Source organism: Ascaphus truei, chromosome 4 (assembly GCF_040206685.1).
Source record: "Ascaphus truei isolate aAscTru1 chromosome 4, aAscTru1.hap1, whole genome shotgun sequence".
Taxonomy (NCBI): Eukaryota; Metazoa; Chordata; class Amphibia; order Anura; family Ascaphidae; genus Ascaphus; species Ascaphus truei.
Window position 1 is genome coordinate 8,148,047 of NC_134486.1, and position 24,587 is coordinate 8,172,633.

At 47.1% G+C, this 24,587-nt stretch overlaps 2 protein-coding genes across 2 annotated transcripts in view; both read right to left on the reverse strand.

Moving 5' to 3' along the window:
- Positions 1 to 4,305, reverse strand: part of LOC142491879 (uncharacterized) — a 38,710-nt gene extending 34,405 nt beyond the window's left edge. Inside the window, exons 1-2 of the mRNA XM_075594699.1 lie at positions 3,892 to 4,305; positions 2,085 to 2,214 (exon numbers count right to left, since the gene is read on the reverse strand). Coding sequence (XP_075450814.1) covers positions 2,085 to 2,214; positions 3,892 to 4,305 — 544 coding nt within the window. The remainder of the gene's footprint in view (positions 1 to 2,084; positions 2,215 to 3,891) is intronic.
- Positions 4,306 to 14,304: 9,999 nt separating this feature from the next.
- LOC142492556 (uncharacterized) overlaps positions 14,305 to 24,587 on the reverse strand; it is a 199,422-nt gene continuing 189,139 nt past the window's right edge. The window contains exons 11-12 of the transcript XR_012800843.1: positions 17,575 to 19,699; positions 14,305 to 16,805 (exon numbers count right to left, since the gene is read on the reverse strand). The gene's annotated coding sequence lies outside the window, so the exon portion shown is untranslated. The remainder of the gene's footprint in view (positions 16,806 to 17,574; positions 19,700 to 24,587) is intronic.

The following is a 24,587-nucleotide window of genomic DNA, read 5'->3' on the forward strand; positions in this document are numbered from 1 at the left end:
CCTCGCCGGCTATAAGTTAACAAAAAAAAACCCAAGACACACACCCGCAGCTCCTTCCCTGCTCCCCTCCACTCACACACACACAGGCACTCACACACACAGGCAAATACACACGGGAGGGGGGGGGGTGAATCGGAGCAATGGGGGAAATCGGAACGGGGATCGGGCAGAGGGGGGAAATCGGAACGGGGGTGATCGGAACGGGGATCGGGCAGAGGGGGGAAATCGGAACGAGGCGGGGGGAGCAGAGGGGGAACTCGGATTGGCTCCCTTGCGTGTCACGTGACACGACACCCGCCGAAACCACAAGCTCCTTGTAGCTCCGGCTGGCTGACGCGTCACAGCACACAGTCAGCCACGACGGAAGGAGCCAGTGGGGACCTCCAGAACGGAGGCAAGCAGCTGGTGGCCCGCGGCCGCGCGCGCTGCCGGCCGCAGCGGGACCAAGGCCTTAGCCTTTGGTTCTGCTCAAAGTACAGTGGCTGCAATAGGCAGTATTTTGCATCCTACATTTTCGCTCTGTTTCCATTCATTTCTGAACACCATAAAAACTCACTGGGGATGTCACGGTAGACCATGTCTTTTAACACATTTATATTTTAGGGATCAGTCAATAGGCAAAACAAGGCAGTGAAATAAAATGAGGTTTATTTGGATAAAGACCTCGGAAACACAACAAAACACAAAATACATAAATATACACACTTTCTGGGGTCTGGGGTATGAGATCTAGCCTTTTCTAGGCGCAGGGCGCCCGCTTGCAAAGGCTTACCCTTATCGGGACCTTGTTCTTGACGTCCTGGACCGAGATTCAACAGAAACTCCTGACCGGGTCCTAGTCCCGATACTCCTGGAACTGTTTTCGGCAGGAGCTACGTTCTCAGGTGTGAACTTGGTCCTCACGTCTGACTTAGGAAAGTCTGCTCTGCAGAGACTATCTTAAAAACAAAGCCGGTTGCTCTGTTATTTGGGACAGAGCAACTTTGAAAAGCCCGACCGACCTTCATCGACTCAAGACATCAAATCGTCTGGTTCTCTGGCTGGGGCTTCTCCTTACATACACTCCACTAAGCTATCCTTAGCATGGAGGTAGGAGATGGGGATGGGAGGAGCGACCAGAGTGTGGGAACCCTATCCCACTTGCCAATAGAAACAGGGGCCGTCTCTTGGCTGATGTCAGAGGAGGGGGCGTGTCAAGCTGGCTTGGGATGCCCCATGGGTGGGATATATGAATCGACCACTGGGAAACGTGCCGACATTCTGCCACTTCCCATGGTCAACCCATTGCCTCCTACTGGGCAGGCTCCACTAAGTCTGGCAGACCAGAAGATTCTCCCCGTAGGGGGTCTCTGTTCTCCGAACTCAGTACTCCGCCCTGCCCCATCCACTTAGCACCCCAACACCTCTCAACATCCCGTCTCATCTTTGAACTAATGACTCTATGCAGACTTGATGGCACCTTAAACATTTGCTCTGGCGGACTGCATAGAGCCTTATAGTAAATGTGAAACACATTATAAAGTACACTTTATTAAAGAATATACTTTGGGGAACCTTATACTTACAAGGGAAATGGATTGGGGATATTTGAGCTTGAAATCCAGGAGTCTGGGGGACACTGGGTAGCCCTTGTGTAATTCACCCCGCGTACTGGAAAATCATGCCTGCTCGCCGTGGAGAATTAAACGACTACTGGTAACTTTGGCCCCCGAATTCCTGCAAACAAAATAATTGCATTTCCACCCAAATATCACACCTAAAACTGGCACACAAGAAATCCCGCAGTTCTAGGGATAAGGGAACATGAAAACAGAAAAAAGCAAGGGTCACTTTACTTTCCACATGTATTATCCCTTGTCCCTGGCTTATGGAGCTACCAGGGACCCCACAGATTCAGGGGTAACCAGGGGGCTTAACCTTTATTGAATAGCCTGGTTACCCTCTACTGTTACACCTCCCCCCTCAAGATGCAGGCTCTGGGGCAGTCATCCCATCAGGTGGCTCTGCAGACCTGGATATCCTGGAGGTTTTCTAGTCAGTGGGGATGTCCTGTCAGGAGAGTCCATCTGCATTGGCATGCTCACTGCCCTTATTGTGCTGGATAGTGAAGTCAAATTCCTGCAGGGCAAGGCTCCGGCACAGAAGTTTGCCATTTTCCCCCGACACCCTCTGTAACCAGTTGAGGGGATTGGGATCCGTGATCACCGTAAAGCTCTACCATACAGGTAGGGCTGGAGCTTCTTCTGTGCCCACACGATTGCTAGGCACTCTTTCTCGATGGTGGCATAGGCCGCCACCCCGAGGCAACAGCATGCGGCTCAGGTAAATGATCGGGTGCTCTACCCCATCCCCACCTACCTGGCTCAGTACAGCGCCGACACCATAGTCTGAGTCATCGGTCTACACCACGAACTGCTTGCTGTAGTCAGTGGCTGCCAGGATGGGAGCGCTAGCCAGGGCAGACTTCAGAGCCTGGAATGCCTCCTCGCAAGCGGGAGACCAGGTATCCAGAACGGAGAGTTTCTTCTGGGTCAGATCAGTCGGGGTTTGGCCAGGGCGCTGTACTGGGGGACAAACTTCCTATAGTAGTCAGCGGTGCCTCAGAAAACCATGACCTGCTTCTTTGTTCGGGGCACTGGCCACTCGAGGATTGCCTCTACCTTAGCTGCCTCCAGCGTGAGATGCCCCCCGCCTACTCTGTGCCCGAGGTACAGTACCTCTGTCATCCCGACTAGACACTTAGCTGGTTTGAGTGTCAGCCCTGCTTCTCCTATCCTTTTCAGCACCGCTGCTACATACACAAAATGGGATTCCCAGGAATTGCTAAACACAGCTATGTCATCCAGGCATGCCCTTGCGAAACCCTGCATCCCTTCCAGTAACCTATTGACCAGATATTGGAAGGTAGCCGGGGCATTTTTTATCCCAAATGGCATAACTAGAAATTCATATAAGCCACTCGGGGTGATGAAAGCTGACTTTTCCTGTGCCTCCTTGGTCAGTGGAATTTGCCAGTACCCCCTGGACAAATCCATGGTATACAATAAAGTTGGAGCGCAGAGAGAAAAGAGTGGTGTTAGACAAAATCACTTTAATGGGTAAAATAACATTTAAAACTTACAATTAGTAAAGCTGCATCGCCCATGGGGTTCCCAAGCCTGTCCTCACTAACACTGCCTCCCTCGGCAGTGTCCTAATGCGAGTCGCTGCCCTGCTACAACCCGGAAGTACGAAGCGGAAGATCGCGCGAAACGCGTTGAGGGGTTGCATAGAATATAGGGTACACACTCGATCTTGGAGAGTGGTACCTATAGCCTATCGGGGGTTCATTTCTATTATCCAGCCAGAGCCAGCACTTCCTGAGTAGTGATCTCGCGAGAGAGCCCTGTATTGGACTTCTACTTCCGGGTTGTAGCAGGGCAGCGACTCGCATTAGGACACTGCCGAGGGAGGCAGTGTTAGTGAGGACAGGCTTGGGAACCCCATGGGCGATGCAGCTTTACTAATTGTAAGTTTTAAATGTTATTTTACCCATTAAAGTGATTTTGTCTAACACCACCCTTTTCTCTCTGCGCTCCAACTTTATTGTATTTCTGACTGTTGTCCCGGGTGATCGCCGGAGGATTTGGGAGCTGCGGGGGAGAGGTGGATAAACAGAGATATCCAGGAGAGAACAGACGAGCGCAGTCTCCTTTTCTGCTACAAATCCATGGTAGTCAGATACCTTGCCCCTGCGAGCTCATCTAATAGCCCCATGGGGGGCATGGGATAAGCATCTGACACCGTCTGAGCGTTGAGCTGCCGGTAGTCCACACAGAACCTAGTGGTCCCATCCTTCTTAGGTACTAGGACTACCTGTGAAGCACAAGGACTCAGAGACGGTACAATTACCCCTAGGGCCAGCATCTCCTCTACCTCCTCTATGCTACGCTGCACCTCTGCTGATACCCAATAGGCATTCTTATGCAGAGGTCTCTGATCCCTGGTGTGAACTGGATGATCAGTGATATGGTTCCTGCCTGGCTTATCCGTGAACAGGTCCTGGTACTGATCTAGCATAGCTCTTGCCTGCACTCGCTGGGGTGCCTCGAGCTGGGGCCCTATCCCTACCTGCTCTACCTTGCCCCCCATCCTAGCTTCCCCTAGGAGATCGGGCATAGCTGGGCTCGCCGGGTCCTCCATCGGTGGGCTACAGATAGCCAGCACCGATGCCGCACTCTGGAAATACTCCTTCAACATATTAATGTGATAGGTCCTATTTCTCCCTTTCTCCTGATCTAGCTGTACATAGTTGCACTCGTTCATCCGCCGGAGAACCATATATGGGCCCAGGCAGCCATGAGTTTGTTCTGCCGAGTGGGCTTCAGAACAAACACATGCTGCCCAGGGATGAACTCTCTATTACGGGCATTTTGATCATACCAAGTCTTCTGCTTGGTCTGAGCATCCCTGAGGTTAGCCTGTGCTAACTCCATGAGTCGGTCTTGCCAGTCTCTGAGAGTTACTACATACCATAGCACAGAAGCATCAGTAGTAGTAGTCTCCCCTTCCCACCCCTCACGGAACAGGTCAAGCGGTCCACGGACCCTGCTACCGTATAGAAACTCAAAGGGGGAGAACCAGGCGGATTCTTGTGGTACCTCTCGGTATGCAAACAGCAAATGCTGAAAATCAATCTTCCAGTCTCCCTGTTCAGTTTCTACATAGGTTCGCAGCATCTGCTTCAGGGTATTGTATTGTATGTCTTTATTTATATAGCGCCATTAATGTACATAGCGCTTCACAGTAGTAATACACGTGGTAATCAAATAAATAACAGATAATATAAATAACAGATCATGGGAATAAGTGCTTTAGACGTAAAAGTAACATTAAGGAAGAGGAGTCCCTGCCCCGAGGAGCTTACAGTCTAATTACCATTGAACCGCTCACACAGTCCGTTTATCTGGGGGTGGTAAGGGGTCGTGCGGAGGGTTGTCACCCCACACGCCTCCCAGAGACAGTGGAGAAATTTGGACATGAATTGCATCCCCTGATCGGTTAGAATCTCGCTAGAGAAACCTACCCTAGAGAAAATCCCTATCATAGCTCCTGCCAACTTCTTAGCTTCGATCGAGGACAGTGCCACAGCCTCAAGGTGTCGGGTCACAAAGTCGACCACCTTGATGATGTAGCACTTCCCAGTCCAGCTAGGGACCAGAAGGGGTCCCACAATATCTACTGCTACCCTTTGGAAAGGTTAACCTATTATTGGTAGTGGTCTTAGGGGGACCCTCACATGGTCACCCGAGTTGCCTACCCACTGGCAGGCATCACAGGAGCAACAAAAATCTGCTACTGCCCGCGATGCCTCCGTCCAGTAGAAATGCTGCAGTAGCCGGGATCTAGTGCGGGCAACCCCCTGATGCCCCGCTAGTGGGATGGTGGGCTACCTGTAACAACTGCTGCCTATACTCCTTGGGTACCACTAACTGTCTCCTACCAGTCCATACCCTATGTGGAGCACCAGGATCTTGCTGCCGGTACAAGAGCCCACAGTACCAGAGATACCGATCCAACCCACCCTCAGAGGCAGACTCGGACGCCCGAAGTCTCATGCCCTCTAAGCTGGGATCGAACCACACTATTTCTCTGATCCGGGTATCCAGCTCCGGCCACTCATCCTCAGTCACTAAGTTAGGGGATGGGGAAACAGGGACGTTGGTGATGAGGTCAGGACATAGTACAGACTCGGTCTGGCTTACCTGGTCGGTCTCCGCAAGAACCGCAGGAATCGGTAGTCCCAAATGCAGGGGGTCCAAAGTCTCCCCTGCCTGGGCAAGTGCCAGACTTTGGCTCCTTTTGACTGCTGCCACAGGAGCATCTTCGGGGGCAAAAACACAGATGATGTGTCCCAGGTCGTTACCGAGTAGCACCTCAGTATCCAACCTGGGCCAAACACCCACATCTCTTATTCCTCGACCGGCACCCCAGTCAAGAAACACCCGGGTGACCTGGATTGACAGAGGTTCCCCGTCTGGCATGGTGACCTGAATTCTTCAAATGGTTAGGGGAGCGCCAGTGTTCACATCAGAGTCGTAGGTGATTCCTGAAGAAGTCGTACCGACGAAACGCGTTGAATCAGAGTGCTTTCGTGACGCAAAGTCCTGGCGGCCGGAGATTCCTCTACACAGCCCTTCCGCTCTCCACTTCACCCAATCGGATGAGAGCCGAGATGCGGAAGTAAGCTTCACAGCGTGTGTACCGGCCAAACACTGACTGAGAGGAGTCTGGATTTCGTACCACGAATAGATGTAATGTACAAAATGTGAGTGTACATCCATATGTGCTTTTAATGTTCTATCTTTGAATATAACCATTGAGATATACTGCGCAATTGGTATTTCCTTTATTTTTTTGGATATTCACAACGGATGGGAAGGATTCTATTACTAAAAGGGGTTCCATGTGAGAAGTTCCTGATCCACTGCTCTAATCAGAGAGAGAAGCGTCTCTGTACTGCTGTAATAAGAAGGAGGAAAGTGTGAGTGCAATACCTAACACTTACTTACATCATTCTGGTTGAAATTGTACCACACCATGCTGTCTTTTTTTTTGTTTTTTTCCTATGACTCTGATGTGAACACTGGCGCTCCCCTAACCATTTGAAGAATACTTGGATTCACCAGACTAAAGAAAAGTCTTTCAAGGGTTTTTTTGAGCCGCTTTTCAATTATCACATGCACTGGGTGGTGTGAAGTTTATATGTCACAACTTTAATTTAAATTTATTAATTGATCACAGTGCACTATATTATAAAGTCACTGTCATGATAATGTCATGAGATATTGGGTATTGTTAATCCCTCTGGGGCTTAAGGGGTTAATGAGCTACAGTTTTAGGAAAATACAAATATGTGTGGTGTCTTTTCAGAAAAATCTGGGCTTCAAAAGGCTTGATTGAAGTTGGGTGGGAAAAGTACAGAGGGGGTTTGGTGTATGTTAACACATATTTGCAGGCCGACTGTATATTGCTGGTAGAGACAGCTAGGCCCATGTCTGGAGCATTGGGTGTGAAATATAGCACCTGTGACAAACGTTCTCCTCACAGGAGGCCCAGCTTCAAAGCATTTCTTGACAAAGGGGTGTATGGGGGCCAGGGGTGTGGTTACAGAAGGTATCAGATTGAGTGACCTTATTAAATATAAGAATATTATGAGACATGCTGAACATGCTAAAAGTTACAGGTGTGTATCCGTGGGACCAAGTCGCAAATAATGATTACAGACACATGACGTCTAGCAGGTACTAAGAGACAGATATGAATATCTCTCTTAATATTAGTATTACACGGTTATATTTAGTCTCATTGGGAGCGTCATGCGTGCCGGAATGTATTCATATGTCTTACATGTCAGTAAGTATTACAGAACTAAAGTTATGAGTACATTTAGATAGGAAAAGCAGTTTTTAAACGTCCTGGGGTGGGAGGAATTTTACTCTGGGGATGACTGTCAACCTCACCACTGATTTACGACAGGGGCTGGGTTTAGGTTGTGTTCAATGGGAAATAACTGTATTTAAGGCTGAGCAAGTGTGGTGGGGGGTAGATATCTACAGAGGAGTATTTTGAGACCAGATACGGGATATTTCAATGTTTCTTACCAGCGACCTCTCTGGGGAAAATCTATGTCATGTGGTGAAGTATAGATTTTCTTTTATGTTTATCATTTTATTTTAAGAAGCTGTTCTGCCTTATATTGTAATAACTGTATGTTTATTTTGTAATACCTTTTCTGTAATCTAAGCACTGTATTTTTATATATATTAAAACATTTAATAAGTAATGCTTTGAGCTCTGAATGAACTAATGCGCGCTCTGGAGAGAATAACTTACGAATTCAGGCACATGTTACTACAACTGATTTTGTGTTAAAGTGCATAGTTTTTCCTATAATAAACAGGGACCTGAGGCCCTGGCGGATATTTTAGTCTAAGATCTTTTATCATCTGCATAGCCTCAGGTGGTGGCAGTGGATGGTTATGATGTGCAATTGAGTAGGGGCTAATACTAACTCGCTGGTTCCTTGAAGAGGAGAAAGGGGGGTTGCTAGAGTAGCCGTGTATATTAACCCTGGTTGCATATCTAAAGTCACGTGCTCACTTTTGTGCTGTTTGTGGCGGTGGTATATTGGGACGGCTTGAGGAGAGATACAACTCATTTGAGGGACCCCTGAGTGGGTGAAGAGTGGAGCAGCTTGCGGGCTGTGTATAGATCCTTGATCCTGTAATAGATGATATTGTCCATTTGACGGACCTTTGCGGAGGTGAAGAGTGGGTGTGCTTGCGAGCGTCGGTATTAACCCTTGTCCCGTATGCAGGTCGCGTGCTAGCAGGGGCTCGTACGTGACAGTCACCATTATATTTCTTTATATATTATACACATATTATGATTAAGTAAGCGCCGGGAAACAATTTCTTTTTTTATGGTGACCTGAATCCCTGGTCCAGGGAGCAGATCTCCTGGGCTAACCATATCAGGCCGCACCAGGGTAACTATAGCACCGGAGTCGATCAGGCTGGCTGCCTGGCGATCTCCGATGGTCACCAGTTGCAAATGCTTCCCCCGGGCATCATTTGCTTGAAGCCCGACAGCTGCAACTGGGTGCCTGTCTGTCTCCACTGCTATGCTGCCTGTAGAGGGTGTAGGGACCGCCGCATGGGTCCGCTGCTGGACGGCTGCTTCTTGCTCCTCAGTTGGTGCCAGTCCCATGGAAGCGACTGGTTTTGCTGCTGGAGTGTGTTGCCCCGGAGTGGGGTGACTGGAACGCCGCATGTCGGCACAATCGGGCCTCAGGTGCCCGGTCCGGTTTCAGTGGTAACACCGCGCTTCATGTGCAAATCCTCCAAGCTTGGCTGCCTTGTCCTCTGGGGAAGGCTTTGTCTTCCAATTTGAGACAGCATTGGAAGTTGCTGCGGGCTTACCTGCCCGACTGGCAGGCGCCGCAGTAGGTGGTGCCACCCACGTCCTATGCGGAGGTCAGGTGGTCACAAAATCAGCTGCCAGTGTGGCTCCTTCCTCGCAGTTGGCTGGCTTGCGGTCCAGGACCCACTCCCGGACTTCTGGCAGTCACCTTTGGTATAACTACTCGCGAAGGATCAGGTCGAGCAGCTCCTTGTAGGTACGGGCATTGCACCCCGGTGGATGATCCGGGCCATATAGTCTGTGTGAGAGTCTGTAAGGCTTGGGGAGCCACACCGCCATTGGCGCACTCCCCACTCACCGGTTCGGCTCTCCCCGCTGCTGCCTCCGCAGGTCCCGCTTGTCCCTCCGGCGCCCGTCAATGCCCTGGCGCGCGCGCACCCACTTCTTCCCTCTCAAGCTCCACCCAAGGGAGCTCACCTGAATCTGCTTACCCTACCTCCTATCGCAGCCCCACTTCTGCACACACCTCCATGATGCCGTTCTCCCATTGGACTCTCTCACCTACATATGCTCAGCTGTGCCACTGGCACTTTGGCTGAGCATAGAACCTGTTACTGTTCTCATCACTCTGCCTCCCTAGTCCTGTCTTGTTTTGCAGTCCCGTCCCTGTGTACCGACCCAGTTTCCTCCTCGACTACTCTGAACTCCTGGCATCTTACCTCGGCTACGGCATCGACTACTCCGCTTCCTCCGCACCCGATCTTGGCTACGGCAATTCGACAACTCCGCTCTCTCTGCACCTGACCTTGGCTTACGGTAATATGACTATGTCCCCCTCTCCAACCCCGGACTCGGCTAACAGTACCTTCAACTATCTGTAGCTCTCCTACCCCGGCCCGGCTATCCAGACCAATCTACACTCAAGATGTGCCCTTGTGGCAGTGAGCGGCATCATATCCATTCCCACCTCAGCACTGTGGTCCCGCCTAGTTTGTGGTGAGCACAGCGTAACAGAGTCCCGACCAGTCTTGTCCTCTGACCGGAACTGCTCCTGATAGGTCTCGGCAGTAATGTGGTACCGTCTTAGCAGGACCGTCTTCACATATTCGTAGTCCTCACTTGCATGAGTAAATTGCCTTGTATGCCTCCTATGCCTGTCCGGTCAGCTGTGAGGACAGGAACTTGACCCATTTGACTGGCGGGAGAGAGTACCAACAGCATTGCTTCTCAAAACTCTGCAGCTACCCATCGATGTCCATGACAACATCTATGAACTTCCCAACACTCTGGTGAGTTATCTTGGGTGGACAGCACTGAGAGTAGTCCCGAGGTGTGTTAGCCATGGGTGCTCCGCAAAGGCAACAGCTCCTGTCGGGTTAGCATTGACAAAGGCATCTTCATGTTCCTCCAGTATTGCTTCCAGCTCAGCTTTGCTGCGGCCCTCTGTTTGCAGACCGAAGGTCTCACACGTGGCAGCTTTCGCTGCATGATCATAGGACTGATACCGTCCTGAACGAGCAGTCATCTTTGCCTTGTGGCACTAAACTGAGTGACATGAAAAAAGTGTGATTCCTGATTTTGTATAAAGTGTTTTCCGACACCCCTTGTTTTGAGAGCTTGCAATCTACAAGCTAACTTTATCCTATAGTTCTCCACATGAAGTTATAGTCCAAAGCCCTATGATCCCACCTCTGCCACCAGAAAAAAGCATGTCACGGTAGACCAGGTCTTTTAACACATTTATATTTTAGGGATCAGTCAATAGGCAAAACAAGGCAGAGAAATAAAATGAGGTTTATTTGGATAAAGACCTCGGAAACACACAGAAACACAAAATACAGAAATATACACACTTACTGGGGTCAGGGGTATGAGATCTAGCCTTTCCTAGATGCAGGGCACCCGCTTTCAAGGGCTTACCCTGTTCGAAACCTTGTTCTGGACGTCCTGGACGGAGATACAACAGAAACTCCTGACTGGGACCTAGTCCCGATACTCCTGGAACTGTTTTCAGCAGGAACTCATGACCATGACCACTACGTTCTCAGATAAGAACTTGGTCCTCGCGTCTGACTTAGTCTCTGCAGGGCAGACTTTCCTAGCTTCAAAACGAAGCGGCTGCTCTGTTATTTGGGACAGATACTTTGAAAAGCCCGCCCGAGCTTCATCGTCTCAAGCCACCAAATCATCTGGTTCTCTGACTGAATGGGGCTTCTCCTTACATACACACCGCTAAGCTATCCTTAGCATGGAGGTAGGAGAAACGACCAATCAGAGCGTGGGAAACCTATCCCACTAGCCAATAGAAACAGGGCCCGTCTCTTGGCTGACGTCAGAGGGGGCATGTCAAGCCGGATTGGGATGCCCTGTGGGCGGGACATATGAATCGACCAATGGGAAACATGACGACATTCTGCCGCTTCCCATGGTTAACACACACCTACTGGCAGGCTCCCTTAAGTCTGGCAGACCAGAGGATCCTCCCGCAGGGGGTCTCTGTTCTGCGGACTCAGTACTCTATTCTACTCCGTCCACTTAGCAACCGACACCTCTAACCATCCCATCTCCTCTTTGAACTACGGACTCTATGCAGACTTGCTGGCACCTTAAACATATGCCCTGGCGAACTGCATAGAGCCTTATAGTAAATGTAAAACACATTATAAAGTACACTTTAATAAAGAATATACTTTGGGGAACCTTATACGGGAAATGGATTTGGGATATTTGGGCTTGAAATCCAGGAGTCTGGGTGTCACGGGAGACCAGTGCTTAACTTATGAAAATATACCTGGATCCTTTGATTTACAAAACGTGAGATTAAACAAAGTGTATTTATTCACACGAGAAACACACACAGCTTGATTTACAAGATAACACGAAATAACACTTATGAGAATGAGGTAAAACTAAATAAATGGTATCCAGAGCGAAAGTCCACGAAATGCAGTCTCTAGGTATTAATTCCCTGGAGCGGGGTTAATACGCAAACAAGAGACGCGAAACCGTTTTTGGCTAGGGGCGCTGCTTGCAGCCCCTATTTCTCCGCTGAAAGAAATTTCTTCGTTCTGCCCTTGCAGACTTCGTTTCCAATTCCTTAGTTCTAACGAACTTTTACAGCGGGGTACAATCCTTGGTTGCGATGAAACGTCTTTGTACCGCACGCTGTCCTTTCCGATGACACACAGATGAACGATGTAGAACACACACCTGATAGCCTGCACAGGCTTATAAAACCCTCCCAAGCCTATCTGGGTGATACACAGCCAATCTTGGCGTGGGAAGCGAATTCCAACCCGATGGCAAGTTTGCCAGCAGTTCCTGCAGCCGGGCAAAGGGCTTCATGGTATGCCAAGGGTCATGCGCTAACTTCACACTTAACCCACTTAGCATACCTGACCAAGCCCCCTTGCACGGCAGCAGAAAGTCTACCTTTCCTCAGGATGCCCGGAAATCTGCTAGGCAAACTGTTTATATGTTTCCTGACATTTAGTACTTTACCCAGGTCGATGTCTTTTGATGCCACGGACTTTTGCCGACACTCTGGAGCCCGCTCCACAGGGAGTCTCAGAAGCCCGGACTGACATTATACATGACTCATCCCTGATCATAAATGACAATGGTGAATGCTTAATGTATCCGTTGCCCTGCCTGGCTGAAATGTAAATGTCCCGGTTCCTATAACTTTAAAGTACTAAACTTCAAGCTACTTCTCATTTATGCGCTTAAATAAATGTTACAGTTCTGATAACTATACTAGATTATATGTCTACCCCCTAGCTCTCTGCATACCAAAAATTAGAAAGCTAGGACGTTCCTATCCAAAGTTAGCTGCTTAATTATGTGAGGGCTACAATGTGGTTTGTGGTTAAACTTTCCCCCGGTCTGTAGTTTGAGGTCGAGATGCAATGTTGCAATCCCGGCCACAATCGATAACCACAGACGTACTTTACCAATTGACCTTAATTGAATGGGGAAACCACATTATACAATGCTGCGATCCGGCATCTTTTCATGACCGCAGACCACTCAACCAATTTAGCTCACGGTTAAGGCTTCCTTTGCTTGTCTGCGGTTACACAGTGATACAGTGTTGTAATGCCGGGCGCGACCACATAACCACAGGCACGCTTACCCAATTAACCCTTTAAACAGTGCTAGAGGCCCCTTATTCCTAGCGGGCCCATTGTAGACATATTATTACATATTAATAGGACTGCAGCCAGCCCTGGGCTGCAGAACTGACACTTTACAGGCACTTTATTTGACTCAGGGGAACCCAGCCGAGCAGAGTGCCTTTATTTCATGGCTTGGGTACCCTTTCACCGTCACACTGGGGGGACACTGGGTAGCCCCGGTGTAATTCACCCTGCATACCGGCAAATCATGCCTGCTCGCCAGAGAGAATCAAACGACTACCGGTAACTTTGGCCCCCGAACAACTGCAAACAAAATAATTGCATTTCCACCCAAATACCCCACCTAAAACTGACACAAGAAATCCCGCAGTTCTAGCGCTAAGGGAACATGAAAACAGAAAAAAGTGTGGGTCACTTTATTTTCCACATGTATTATCCCTGGTCAGGGGGCTTATGGTGCTTATGGAGCTACTGTGGACTCCACGGATTCAGGGGTAACCAAAGGGCTTAACCTTTATTGTATAACCTGGTTACGCCATACCGTCACAGGGGAGTATACACATTTCCCAAGGAAAGAACAGCATGGCAGAAACGGAAACTTGGTTCCTATGGAATAACTGTGTGCTATATCCTGCACATGCTGGATATTGCTCTTGCACTACTTGAATTTCAGCACCAAAAACATTTTAATTCCCACAATGTATGTGTGGTACGGTATGTGATGCGTACAGGGTTGAGTGAATTTTAAATATAGAAACTAGCTTTTCTTGCAACCTTATTCTGCGTCATTTGAGAAAGAGAGCGTTGGAGAGGAGGGGCTGTTGTTTATGATTCTGGGCATGTTTAAATAAAATATGAATAATTGCATTTTTATAAATACAACATCTTGTCCTGTTTTCCTTCAGATCGTGCAGTACAGCGGTGCTGGATGTGGCTGTCCCCCGCCACCCCAACTAATTCTCAGACTCCAGCAAATCACAGGAACGAGGCACACACGTACTGTACACGTTCTGTAATAGAGTGCACATGTGGAGTGTTGAGAAGTCGCTTGAAGTGCTTGGATATGCCAAACCAAGAATGTTGCAGGGAAATTAAAGGAAGAGCTAGAGAAAGATACTGAGATGGATAGATGGATAGATACTTCTTCAACAGGAGCTGAAGAAAATACGGGAGGAGAAGAGAAGTCTGGAACAGGCTCATTGAAGACATCTTCCTGTACTGTTCATGTGAGGATGTGTAAAAGAAATTTACTACAACAAAGTTATGGGTTGCAAAAACTTTATTGCCATTAGTGTTTCTTCCCACTGTTTAGCACACAGCCTCAATAATACATACAGTATGCTCCAGGACTCTACAGAAACATTGCCACACTGTGACTTGCACGCCAACTTTGCTGTTTCATGATGACAGCACATAAACTGAACAATAGAAAGTAGATTTATAGGCATAAATAATAATGAGTCCCCTCGCCTGAGCGGGATTCTGCAATGCGCCGTAGCACCCTCTGGTAATGAAGGAGTTAAACAGAACTTCTTCCTCTTTTTGAAGCACAGGATATTGGCTGTGTAAATCCACGCCGTGGGATCCACGTGTCACACCTTCAGGGGGCAATTAAAGGATTTGTTCTTATGGTCCGCAATGAAAAGCCACTGGACTCCGTGGGGTGTGTTGGGGCTGACACAGATTTGTTTGGTTATTAATCGCATTTACTATCTGCTGCCCAAGAGACATTGGGCGTTATTCATTAAAATGTGGTAGCTGCTATCGGGAGACTATCACACGGAAACGCCGACGGACTTCACTGGGAATTTCCATGCGACATTGACCCGATCGGCACTATATGACAGTTTAATAACGAATAACGCCCGTTGACTTAGTATGGTGCTTTCTATTCTTAAAACAGCTGCCAAAAGTTACTGTACTTGATATATGGCTGATTCTGTGAATTCTAATTGGTGTATTATAATAGGCAACCAAAGCGATGACCTATGCTGCTCAACCTAATACAGTTAGTTGATTAAACATTAAAGGGTTAAATTCAGGGTGCAAGTAGGAAATATTGGCAATAACACAATAAGGCCCAAGGGGGTCCAAAAGAATCCTACGATAAGCACTCGCTGCGGATATCAAAGTGGTGACCATATAAGTCCTAAAGGTATAAATAACCTCCTCCTGATGAAGCGTGCGCGTCACGCGAAACGGCGCCATCCAGGGAAATGGCGGCTCGAGCTCTTTGATACACGGCCAGGGAGAAGGAGCGGCTCAGTGAGTAAAGACACTGACTGGCACTGAGTGTGAAGCAGGGGAGCCTGGGAGATGGAGCGGCTCAGTGAGTAAAGACACTGACTGGCACTGAGTGTGAAGCATGGGAACCTGGGAGAAGGAGCGGCTCAGTGAGTAAAGACACTGACTGGCACCGAGTGTGAAGCAGGGGAACCTGGGAGGAGCAGCTCAGTGAGTAAAGACACTGACTGGCACTGAGTGTGAAGCAGGGGAGCCTGGGAGATGGAGCGGCTCAGTGAGTAAAGACACTGACTGGCACCGAGTGTGAAGCAGGGGAACCTGGGAGAAGGAGCGGCTCAGTGAGTAAAGACACTGACTGGCACTGAGTGTGAAGCAGGGGAACCTGGGAGAAGGAGCGGCTCAGTGAGTAAAGACACTGACTGGCACTGAGTGTGATGCAGGGGAACCTGGGAGAAGGAGCGGCTCAGTGAGTAAAGACACTGACTGGCACTGAGTGTGAAGCAGGGGAACCTGGTTCAATTCCCGGTGTCAGCTCCTTGTGACCTTGGGCAAGTCACTTTATCTCCCTCTGCCTCAGGCACCAAAAACATAGATTGTAAGCTCCACGGGGCAGGGACCTGTGCCTGCAAAATGGCTCTGTAAAGCGCTACGTAAAACTAGCAGCGCTATACAAGAACATGCTTTTTTTTTTACCCTATGAGTTTCCTAACTATGGTTTACTGACAACTGTGTCATTATGACTATCTGCATATATTGGGTGTACGGTGTTATTTGGGGGTATACGTGGGACTTTATCACTTTTTATATGCACCGGCTGATGGGTATATAAGTTTAAAATTAACCAAACGCGCACACATTTTTGTGTAACTCCTATTGACACATTCATGTGTTTGTGTATTATTGTGTGGCATTGACTACATATATCAGTATCGTGGCTGTAACTGCAGCAGGTCCCACACACCTAATACAGGTGTTTATTTTGTCTGGTTTATGCTGGTGGACGCCTATCAGGCTCACACTACATTTAGCTTTGGTTAACCGCCTACTCCCTTTGTTCATGGAGGTTTTTTTAAAATTAATATATATATATATATATATATATTCCATGCATTTTTAAACATTGGTATAAATAAAACTTTATTATTTTTCGTCCGTATCCTACATGATCTATATAGGAGGTGGTGTATTAGTGAAGTCATTTACCCATAATCACTAATAGTGATCAAGGTTATTTATACCTTTAGTACTTATATAGTCACCCCTTTGATATCCACAGCGAGTGCTTATCGTAGGATTCTTTTGGACCCCCTTGGGCCTTATTGTGTTATAATAGGACAGTATTGCATTATTGTGATCAAAATCCTGCCTTGGCATAAGCTGCGCTGGGGTTGGGTTGGGCTGGGGTCTGTTCTGTAGGGGCTGGACGTGGTTTATCTTCTTGTGGAAAAGGGACATAGGGTACAGTATGACAACTTCAGACAATACTACGTCCTCAGGTGATGCCAGTGAGAGAGAGTCCTATGGGAAGATAAGTATTAAATGTCACTATATATATATATACAGGCATACCCCGCATTAACGTACGCAATGGGACCGGAGCATGTATGTAAAGCGAAAATGTACTTAAAGTGAAGCACTGCCTTTTCCCCATTTATTGATGTATGTACTGTACTGCAATCGTCATAACTGATGTAAATAACGCATTTGTAGCAGGCTCTATAGTCTCCCCGCTTGCGCACAGCTTCGGTACAGGTAGGGAGCCGGTATTGCTGTTCAGGACGTGCTGACAGACGCATGCGCGAGCTGCCGTTTGCCTATTGGGCGATATGTACTTACTCGCGAGTGTACTTAAAGTGAGTGTACTTAAAGCGGGGTATGCCTGTATATATATATATATATAATGTAAGCATACGTTAACCCCCCCACCCCCCCAAAAAAGTTTATATATATATATATATATATATATATATACCCACGTGCAGTATATATACACGTTCCCTGTATCAAGTAGAATTAGGGCTCTCTCATATATCCGTGTTATACTATAACATATTATTTTAAGTGAATATATTTAACCCTCTGAGTGCTACAAGGCATTGCAGGGCAGTAGCTTGCTTTCTCCTTCCCTACTCTAATGATTTATATAACATTGCTTAACTTGAGTTTCCTTGCTGTTCTTGGTATATTGTATATGAACCTGCAAACATGTATATGTTGTAGTGTGAGCCTACATTATTACAATGCGTTCAATGACACTGTATAGCTAAGTACCTTGAGTGACACTTACCAGGTTCCTCCTCTTGCAGGTCTCCTGCATCAACCAAGCCTGGAAATCCCTCCACATGGAAGGAAGATAGGACCTCCGTCATTCGCTGCTCATAGGGATCAAGCTGAAGGTCGCCAGGACGTTCCCCCTTTAGTTTGGCTGCCGCGGCATTGTCAAACTTTATTTTTCAGCTCTTCTTCTTTTTTTTTTTACCCACCCACCTCTTTTTTTGTTTTTATTTAACCCCAGGGCATTTATGTTATCTAGCAGCTGCTGCCCAATTTTATTGTTTTCCCGGTAGGGTTTTATAACAGAGCTTCCAAAAGAGCTGGCTGTAATTATCAACAATTCCAGTTATTAGGACATCAAATTCCTCATCCCAAAATATTTTGTGCCCTACTTGCTTTCACAAGGCCAACAAAGACAGCATGTTCAGCCATCCTGCTCTTAGGCATTAGATTGGCTGTATATATTTCGAGCTATTTTCTTCGATGTATGTTCTCACTCGCGTGACTATGGCTCTGTTCCTCCTGATAACTATATTCTAATCAGTCGGTTATGGTGAGTAATTTCTGCATACATCTAGCTTAGTGAATCTGGAGTCAACTCAGGCTTAATAATACCTGTTCCTGTTTTAGTTAAGCCCTCTCAGTGAATCCGGGCATAAGTATTTCCTTAAAAGGGTAGTGGATGCATGCAAGTCTTCCAAAAAATGGTGTGGGAAATATAGTTAAACTCAGTAATTCATGGGGCAAGTAGAAGGGAACCACATGGAAGTAAGTAAAACAAAATAAATCTTACGTTTGTAGAGTAGCAAGTAAGAAAAATGGGAATACCAAGTGGGCCCATATTAGCCATTCATTTCTAGGTAACATAAAAAGAGGTGTGGTGTAGTGGTTAAACATTCATCTTCAAAGCCCAAGTTTGTGTAAGTTTGAATCCAGCCATAGCCATTACCTATACTAACTATGTGGCCTTAGACAATTGATTGTGCTCCCTGTGCCTCATCTTACCCCCCAGATTGCTTGCAGGACTCCCTCCCAGTAGGAGTGTATGATTATCTCGTAAGCATTAATTGTATTAAATTCTTTGGTACTGAAAGGCATACTACTAACTCTATACTAATGAATTGTGACAAATGTAACATCCAGTAGAATGCACTGTTGGCTTCTTAAGTATCAAATGGATTCATGTAACAGCATTGTACACTTTATATGTCCAGGCCCAGTCCAGCCCTAGGACATATAATAAAATAAAACCAGTAAGATTTGTTCTCAACTTTCTATGTCTGATCTTCTCATTAAGTGTAAAGTTCTCGTTTCCTCTCTCACTGTGTATGGTATTCTCTCATGCTCTCTGTCATTCTTATTATTCTACGGCCAACATTGGAGAGTTGATTAAATGTTGCTCATAACACAATGAGATGAGGTCCATCCCTGCTTGGTGGACAGTTGGATACAGCCAACCCTCTAGTCTTTGGCATTTCCCCTATTATTACAACGGGATGATTTAGTAATGTCCATGGAAACCTCCTACCAGACCAAGTCTTTGGAACAAACAATAGATATGTAGACACACAACATATGAGTGAGGTTTGACTGTAAATTCATGGCCTTTCCTAAATGGTTGTGGGTCCCAATGGAAAGGTTAAGAGTCCTCTAATAGTTTTGCACTCTCACCCCTGTATGGGTTTTCTGGTGAGTCTTCAGATGGTGAGACTGCACAAAGCTCTTGGTACACAGAGTACACTTGTATGGCCTCTCCCCAGTGTGAATCCTCTGGTGGACCTTCAGGATGGAGTTCTTGATGAACTTTTTCCCACACACTGTGCAATGATATGGTTTCTCTCCCGTGTGCACTCTCTGGTGAACCATCAGCTCGTAGGGCTGTCTGAAGGTCTTTATGCAGTGACGGCAATGGTAAGGCCTTCCTCCTGTGTGACTGATCTGATGACGGAGGAAGCGGGACGGCTCTGTGTAGCTTTTCTCACAATCGTTACACTGGTACGGTCTGTCTCTTCTGTGCTGGGACAGTGGTGACAGTATACCCACATGGTTATGCCATCCACTCCACTTGTACATGGACCCATTCAGTATATAGTCTGTACTGGGTAACTCTTTCATGTTTGTGATCTCATGGCCATTCTCTGTGAATTGGAACAAAATATGATTACTCTCATTATATTATGTACAACTGCAATCTGTTTTCATGTAGATATGAATGGGATTTTACAACATTGTACAGGATGCAAGTTAAACCTGTAATGGGAGACCAGGTTCTTTTTACACCATTTATATATTATTGGGATCATTCATTAGGCAGAACAAGATAGTAAAACAAATTGCGTTTATTTTGGTAAACCCACGTACAACAAGAAATACACAAAGAAGTTAAAAATACACTTACTTGGGGTCTGGGGGGAAATCTAGGCTTTCCTAGGTGCAGGGCGCTCATTTGGATGAGCTTACCCTGACCAGGATATACCCCCGGTTCTCCTGGTCCTCTTTTCGGCTTCAATCCTTAGCCGCGAGCGCTCCGTTCGATTTTGAGAACTTGGACGCAAAAGATGGGACTTAGTCCCTGTGAGGCAAACTTTTCAGGCTACCAAACGATGCCGGTCACTCTGTTATTTCAAACAGAGCAACTTTGAAAAGCCCGCCTTAGCTTCATCGACTCACCTCATTGGTTGGCTTGGGTGGACTTGCTCCCTCTCTTGGTCAGCACCTTACATACACTCCACTGGGCTATCCCCAGAACGGAGGGGAAGGAGCAGCCAATCGGAGTGGGAAGGAGCAGCCAATCGGAGTGGGAATTCCTCCCCATCAGCCAACAGAAAGAGGGGTTCATCCCCGAATAAACTTCAATTTATTTAATTACCTTGTTTTGCTCAATGAATGATCCTGGTAAAAAGGTGTAAATTGCCTGGTCTCCCGTGACAATACATACATAAATACATTACAAAGATACATTTCATGACTGACAATTTGCCTGTAAATACAATGACCCAAAGCTCTCACTCTCTATCACGAAAAAGATCAGGAAAAATTCATGAAAAACTCTGCACAGCATTTGGTTACTGTGACAGGAGGGGGTAACCATGCTCACTAATAAAGGTTAAGCCTGTTTGGGTACCTCTGATCCATGTATTGGGACTCAGGAGTGTTGCTTTTGAGCCCAACTGTTGTATAACTGTAACCCTTTTATCCCATCCCCCCTAAGTGAGATGGGGGGGGGGGAGGTACTCTCCTTCTCTGGTTAATTCAGGTGTAATGGTGCTGCAACCTGCTGGTAATAGGATGGCTGAGGGCTCCGCGGTGGTGTGGGGAGAGCCAGGACAGGGACAGGAGACAGCTTACATTTTTTCTCCAGATGGTGCAGTGCCTCCAGCCAGTAAGGATCCTCTGGGGTCTTCAGGGAATAGACCCTCACTGACACTCCTCATACATGAATCCACACAGCAATGTCTTTTCTTGGTGGCTTTATTGCAGATAGCTCCAGCACAGGGAAACAGTCTTTCATGATCAGTCCTTTCTCAACCTAGCTCAGAGCCCTGACTAGTAGCATGATATTCTTTGCCCCCCTCCCTCCAACCCAGGCATGGGTGGAGGGAGAGAGATCCTGGAACCACTCACTCTCTAACTTAGCTCACTCTCTACACTGACCAACTGATACACTAATTTAGGAGGTATGTCCCAATTTGAACATCTCAGGGGAGTGTCTCTAACTCTGACTCATTACAAGCCAAAGCCGGATACAGATTGGCCCACACACAGAAGGGGGCATTCCAACCAATATCCACCCCTTTGATTGACAACCTCAGAGTTGCAAGGCCCGCCCTCGAATATTGCTACAACATTCAAGGCTGAAATACACATACAGGCCTACTGAAGGAATTAACCTTTCAACTGCCTGCACTAACAGGACTGATAGAGGAAAGGTCCAGAAGCAGAAGTAACTGCCGGGAGGCTATGTTACATAACCATATTATAAAATGATGCAACAATAAAGAATTTATGTGTTTTTACCTTTCCAGTAGTGCCAGCGAGCAGGGATTGCTGAGGTATGAGTTTCAAGGGGGGTGGGGGGGTTGCGGAGAAAGTGTTGTCAGAATGTGTTTAGGTAGTTAGGGTCCAGAGTTGCTGGATACCCCAAAAATGTACCCGAGAATCATGCTTGATTCCCAGATACATATAGGCACATTGTCCCGGCAATATCTCCCTTTGAAAACGCTTACGCGACTCACCGCTAGGGTTCCCTGCTTCAGCACAACCCAGAAAGGTAAATGGTGCAAATGGATGAAAAGTGTCCCCTGTAACTATAAGGGTCCCTAGGTTATGGGGGATACCCAGTTACTGCCCAGGTCACCCAGAACCTATATAGGGGTTCATGGGTTCTCCAACCATAGATAAGGTTGTGAGGGGATTTTTAAAGTCCAATCCTAAGTCTATTTTATAGTGTGTGGGGAATATAGGTGAATAGAAAATAAAGTGCAGCTTTTCATTCTAGTTCCCAAACCCAGAGACTTAGGACATGTAAAGGTGTATTTTTATTAACATTTGTGTGTGGTATAAAATGTACTTTTGTTCACGATATTATGAGCTGGGACTTTCAGGACCAATGTTCTGACAGGACTATCAACTTGGTGCCAGTAAGTCTGTTCAGACATCGGACATGAAAGCCACAGAGGATGCCTGAGGTGTGAAGACCATTTGGGCAGGAGGGAAGGGCTCAAGTACCCACGTCCTGGGACAAATGGAAGTCTTCCGGACTACCATTTGCCCCACCAGACTTGGAGGAGCCTAACCCAGCGGGTGGCTTCTGAATAGCAAGTCGCGAAGGTGGCAAACTTGCGCATGTCCTTGGCTGATTCAGAATTCACGTTGGCCTGGCTTCAGAAGTCTGGCATCGCTCTTATTGGCTGGTAAGAAAGTTCCCACGCGGTGATTGGCTGTAGTATTTTGTGAATGAACTCCAAAATACTATAAGAAAGCTCTCAGCCAATCACCCGAGAAATTCTCAAGCGCCAGAACTGCAACGGGAAATTTGAAAGTGGAAAAAAATGCCTCTGCGCGAATAGCAGAGCACCGGCTTCAGAAAAAGCAACTCTAAATATTTTCTAAATCCCGCCTTTTGGGACCAAGTTCTCATAATAGAACAAAGGGTCGCGGTTGGGATTGCAAGCCGATTTTAGTTCCAGGATGTTTGGAGCTAAGTCCCGGTCAAGCAGATTCAAGTCCTCTGGAGAGATGGGAGTGGTGGCGTCTGGAATTTCATGCCGATTTGGGTTCCAGGACATTTCGAGCTAAGTCCCAGTCAACTAAAGATTCTTGTTTCAAGTACCATTTAGCTAGGAAAGTCTAGTTTTTTTACCCGAGATCCCAAGTAAGTGTGTCTCTTCTTATGTAGTTTGTGTATCATTGTGTGTATGCCTTTTCCTGCGAATAAATTTACAATTTATTTCACTTTACCTGTTTTTTTCAATGTATGATCCTGGTAAAAAGGTGTAAATTCTTTGGTCTCCCGTGACAGACTCACCTCATTAGTTGGCTGAGATGGACTTTCTCCCTCTCTTGGTCAGCAACTTACATACACTCGGCTGGGCTATCCCCAGAACAGATGGGGAAGGAGAAAGCCATTCGGAGCGTGGGAATTCCTTCCCGTCAGCCAATAGAAAGAGGGGCTCGACCCCGGCTGACGTTAGAGGAGGAGGCGTGCCCAGCAGGTTCGAAAAGCGGGGTGCGCGGGAAATATGATTTTAACCAAAAGGAGAGCAGACTATGTTGCATCCTCCCCGGCTAACTCATTGCCACCTGCAGGGCCGGCTCCACCAAGTCTGGAAACTACAAGAGGTGTCCCCACGGGGTACCCTTTGTAGTCCAGACCTGGCCATTCGCCCTTTCCTCGCTCACCAAACGTTTTCACACCTCTGGACATCCTCTCCCGTTTGATCTACAGACCTTATGCAGACTTGCTGGCACCTTAACTGGTAGCCCGGGCAAGCTGCATAGAGCCTTATAAGAAATGTATCAAACCTAATAAAACATACTTTAATACATGGGGGGCATTGGGGAGACTCATGAATGTAAGGGACTTAGGACTGGTATCCGGGGCTCCAAACTCAGGAGTCTGGGGGACTCTGGACAGCCCCGGTGTAATTCTACTTGCGTACCGGCAAATAGTGCCTGCACGTCGGGTAGAATGAAGGTACCACCGGTAGCTCCGGACCCCGAACTCCTGCAAACAAAAGAATTGCATTCTTACCCCAATATCCCACCTAAAACTCACACACAGCAAGTTTCATGAGTCTGGGGTAAAGCAGGGGTCCCTTTAACTTCACATGTACAGATACTTATAGTGCTGGGTTGCTGCCAGCGGCCCACGGGATCGAAGGGCAACAAGAGGGCTTAACCTTAATTATGAAGCCTGGTTACCCTCGCCCGTCACAATACCTATCGCGTATATCCATCAAAATATACCTTTATGCATATACGATATAAGCCCATGCTAAAAAGTTGGGTTAGAACAAGCCTCTCTATTGTCTCCAGAGTTCTGCTGGTCTTAAGCCACGAAAAACATCCTTATGTACCTTCAGAGAGATGTGTGCATTTTGCATTTTTGCCATTTCACTTTGTGATTGTAGTGCCCTGAGATTTTCATCTTAGCCTACTGCCTTTAAAAAGCAGCTGACCAAGCTGTGGTTTATTTATTTTTACATTTTTTTCCCTTCAATACTGTATGTGCAACAATACAATCCACACAATGATAAGTAATTTGCTAAATTGCCGATCAATTGGGGAAGATTCGGCTCGGTGGGGGTTCACTAAATGGCTGTCAGTGCAGCAGAAGAGGATCAAAGATGCAAAGTTCTGTGGAGAAGATCATGTGACCAGGCAGGCAATAGATACAATTGGTGCTCTGCTAGAGAGAGGGCAGGGCTCAAAAAGGGTTGTGCCCGAGCCTTTTTCAGAAGAGGAAGGGGATGTGACTTTATAAATGGTTGCTATAGAAACAAAAAATGCTTGTTACATTATAAT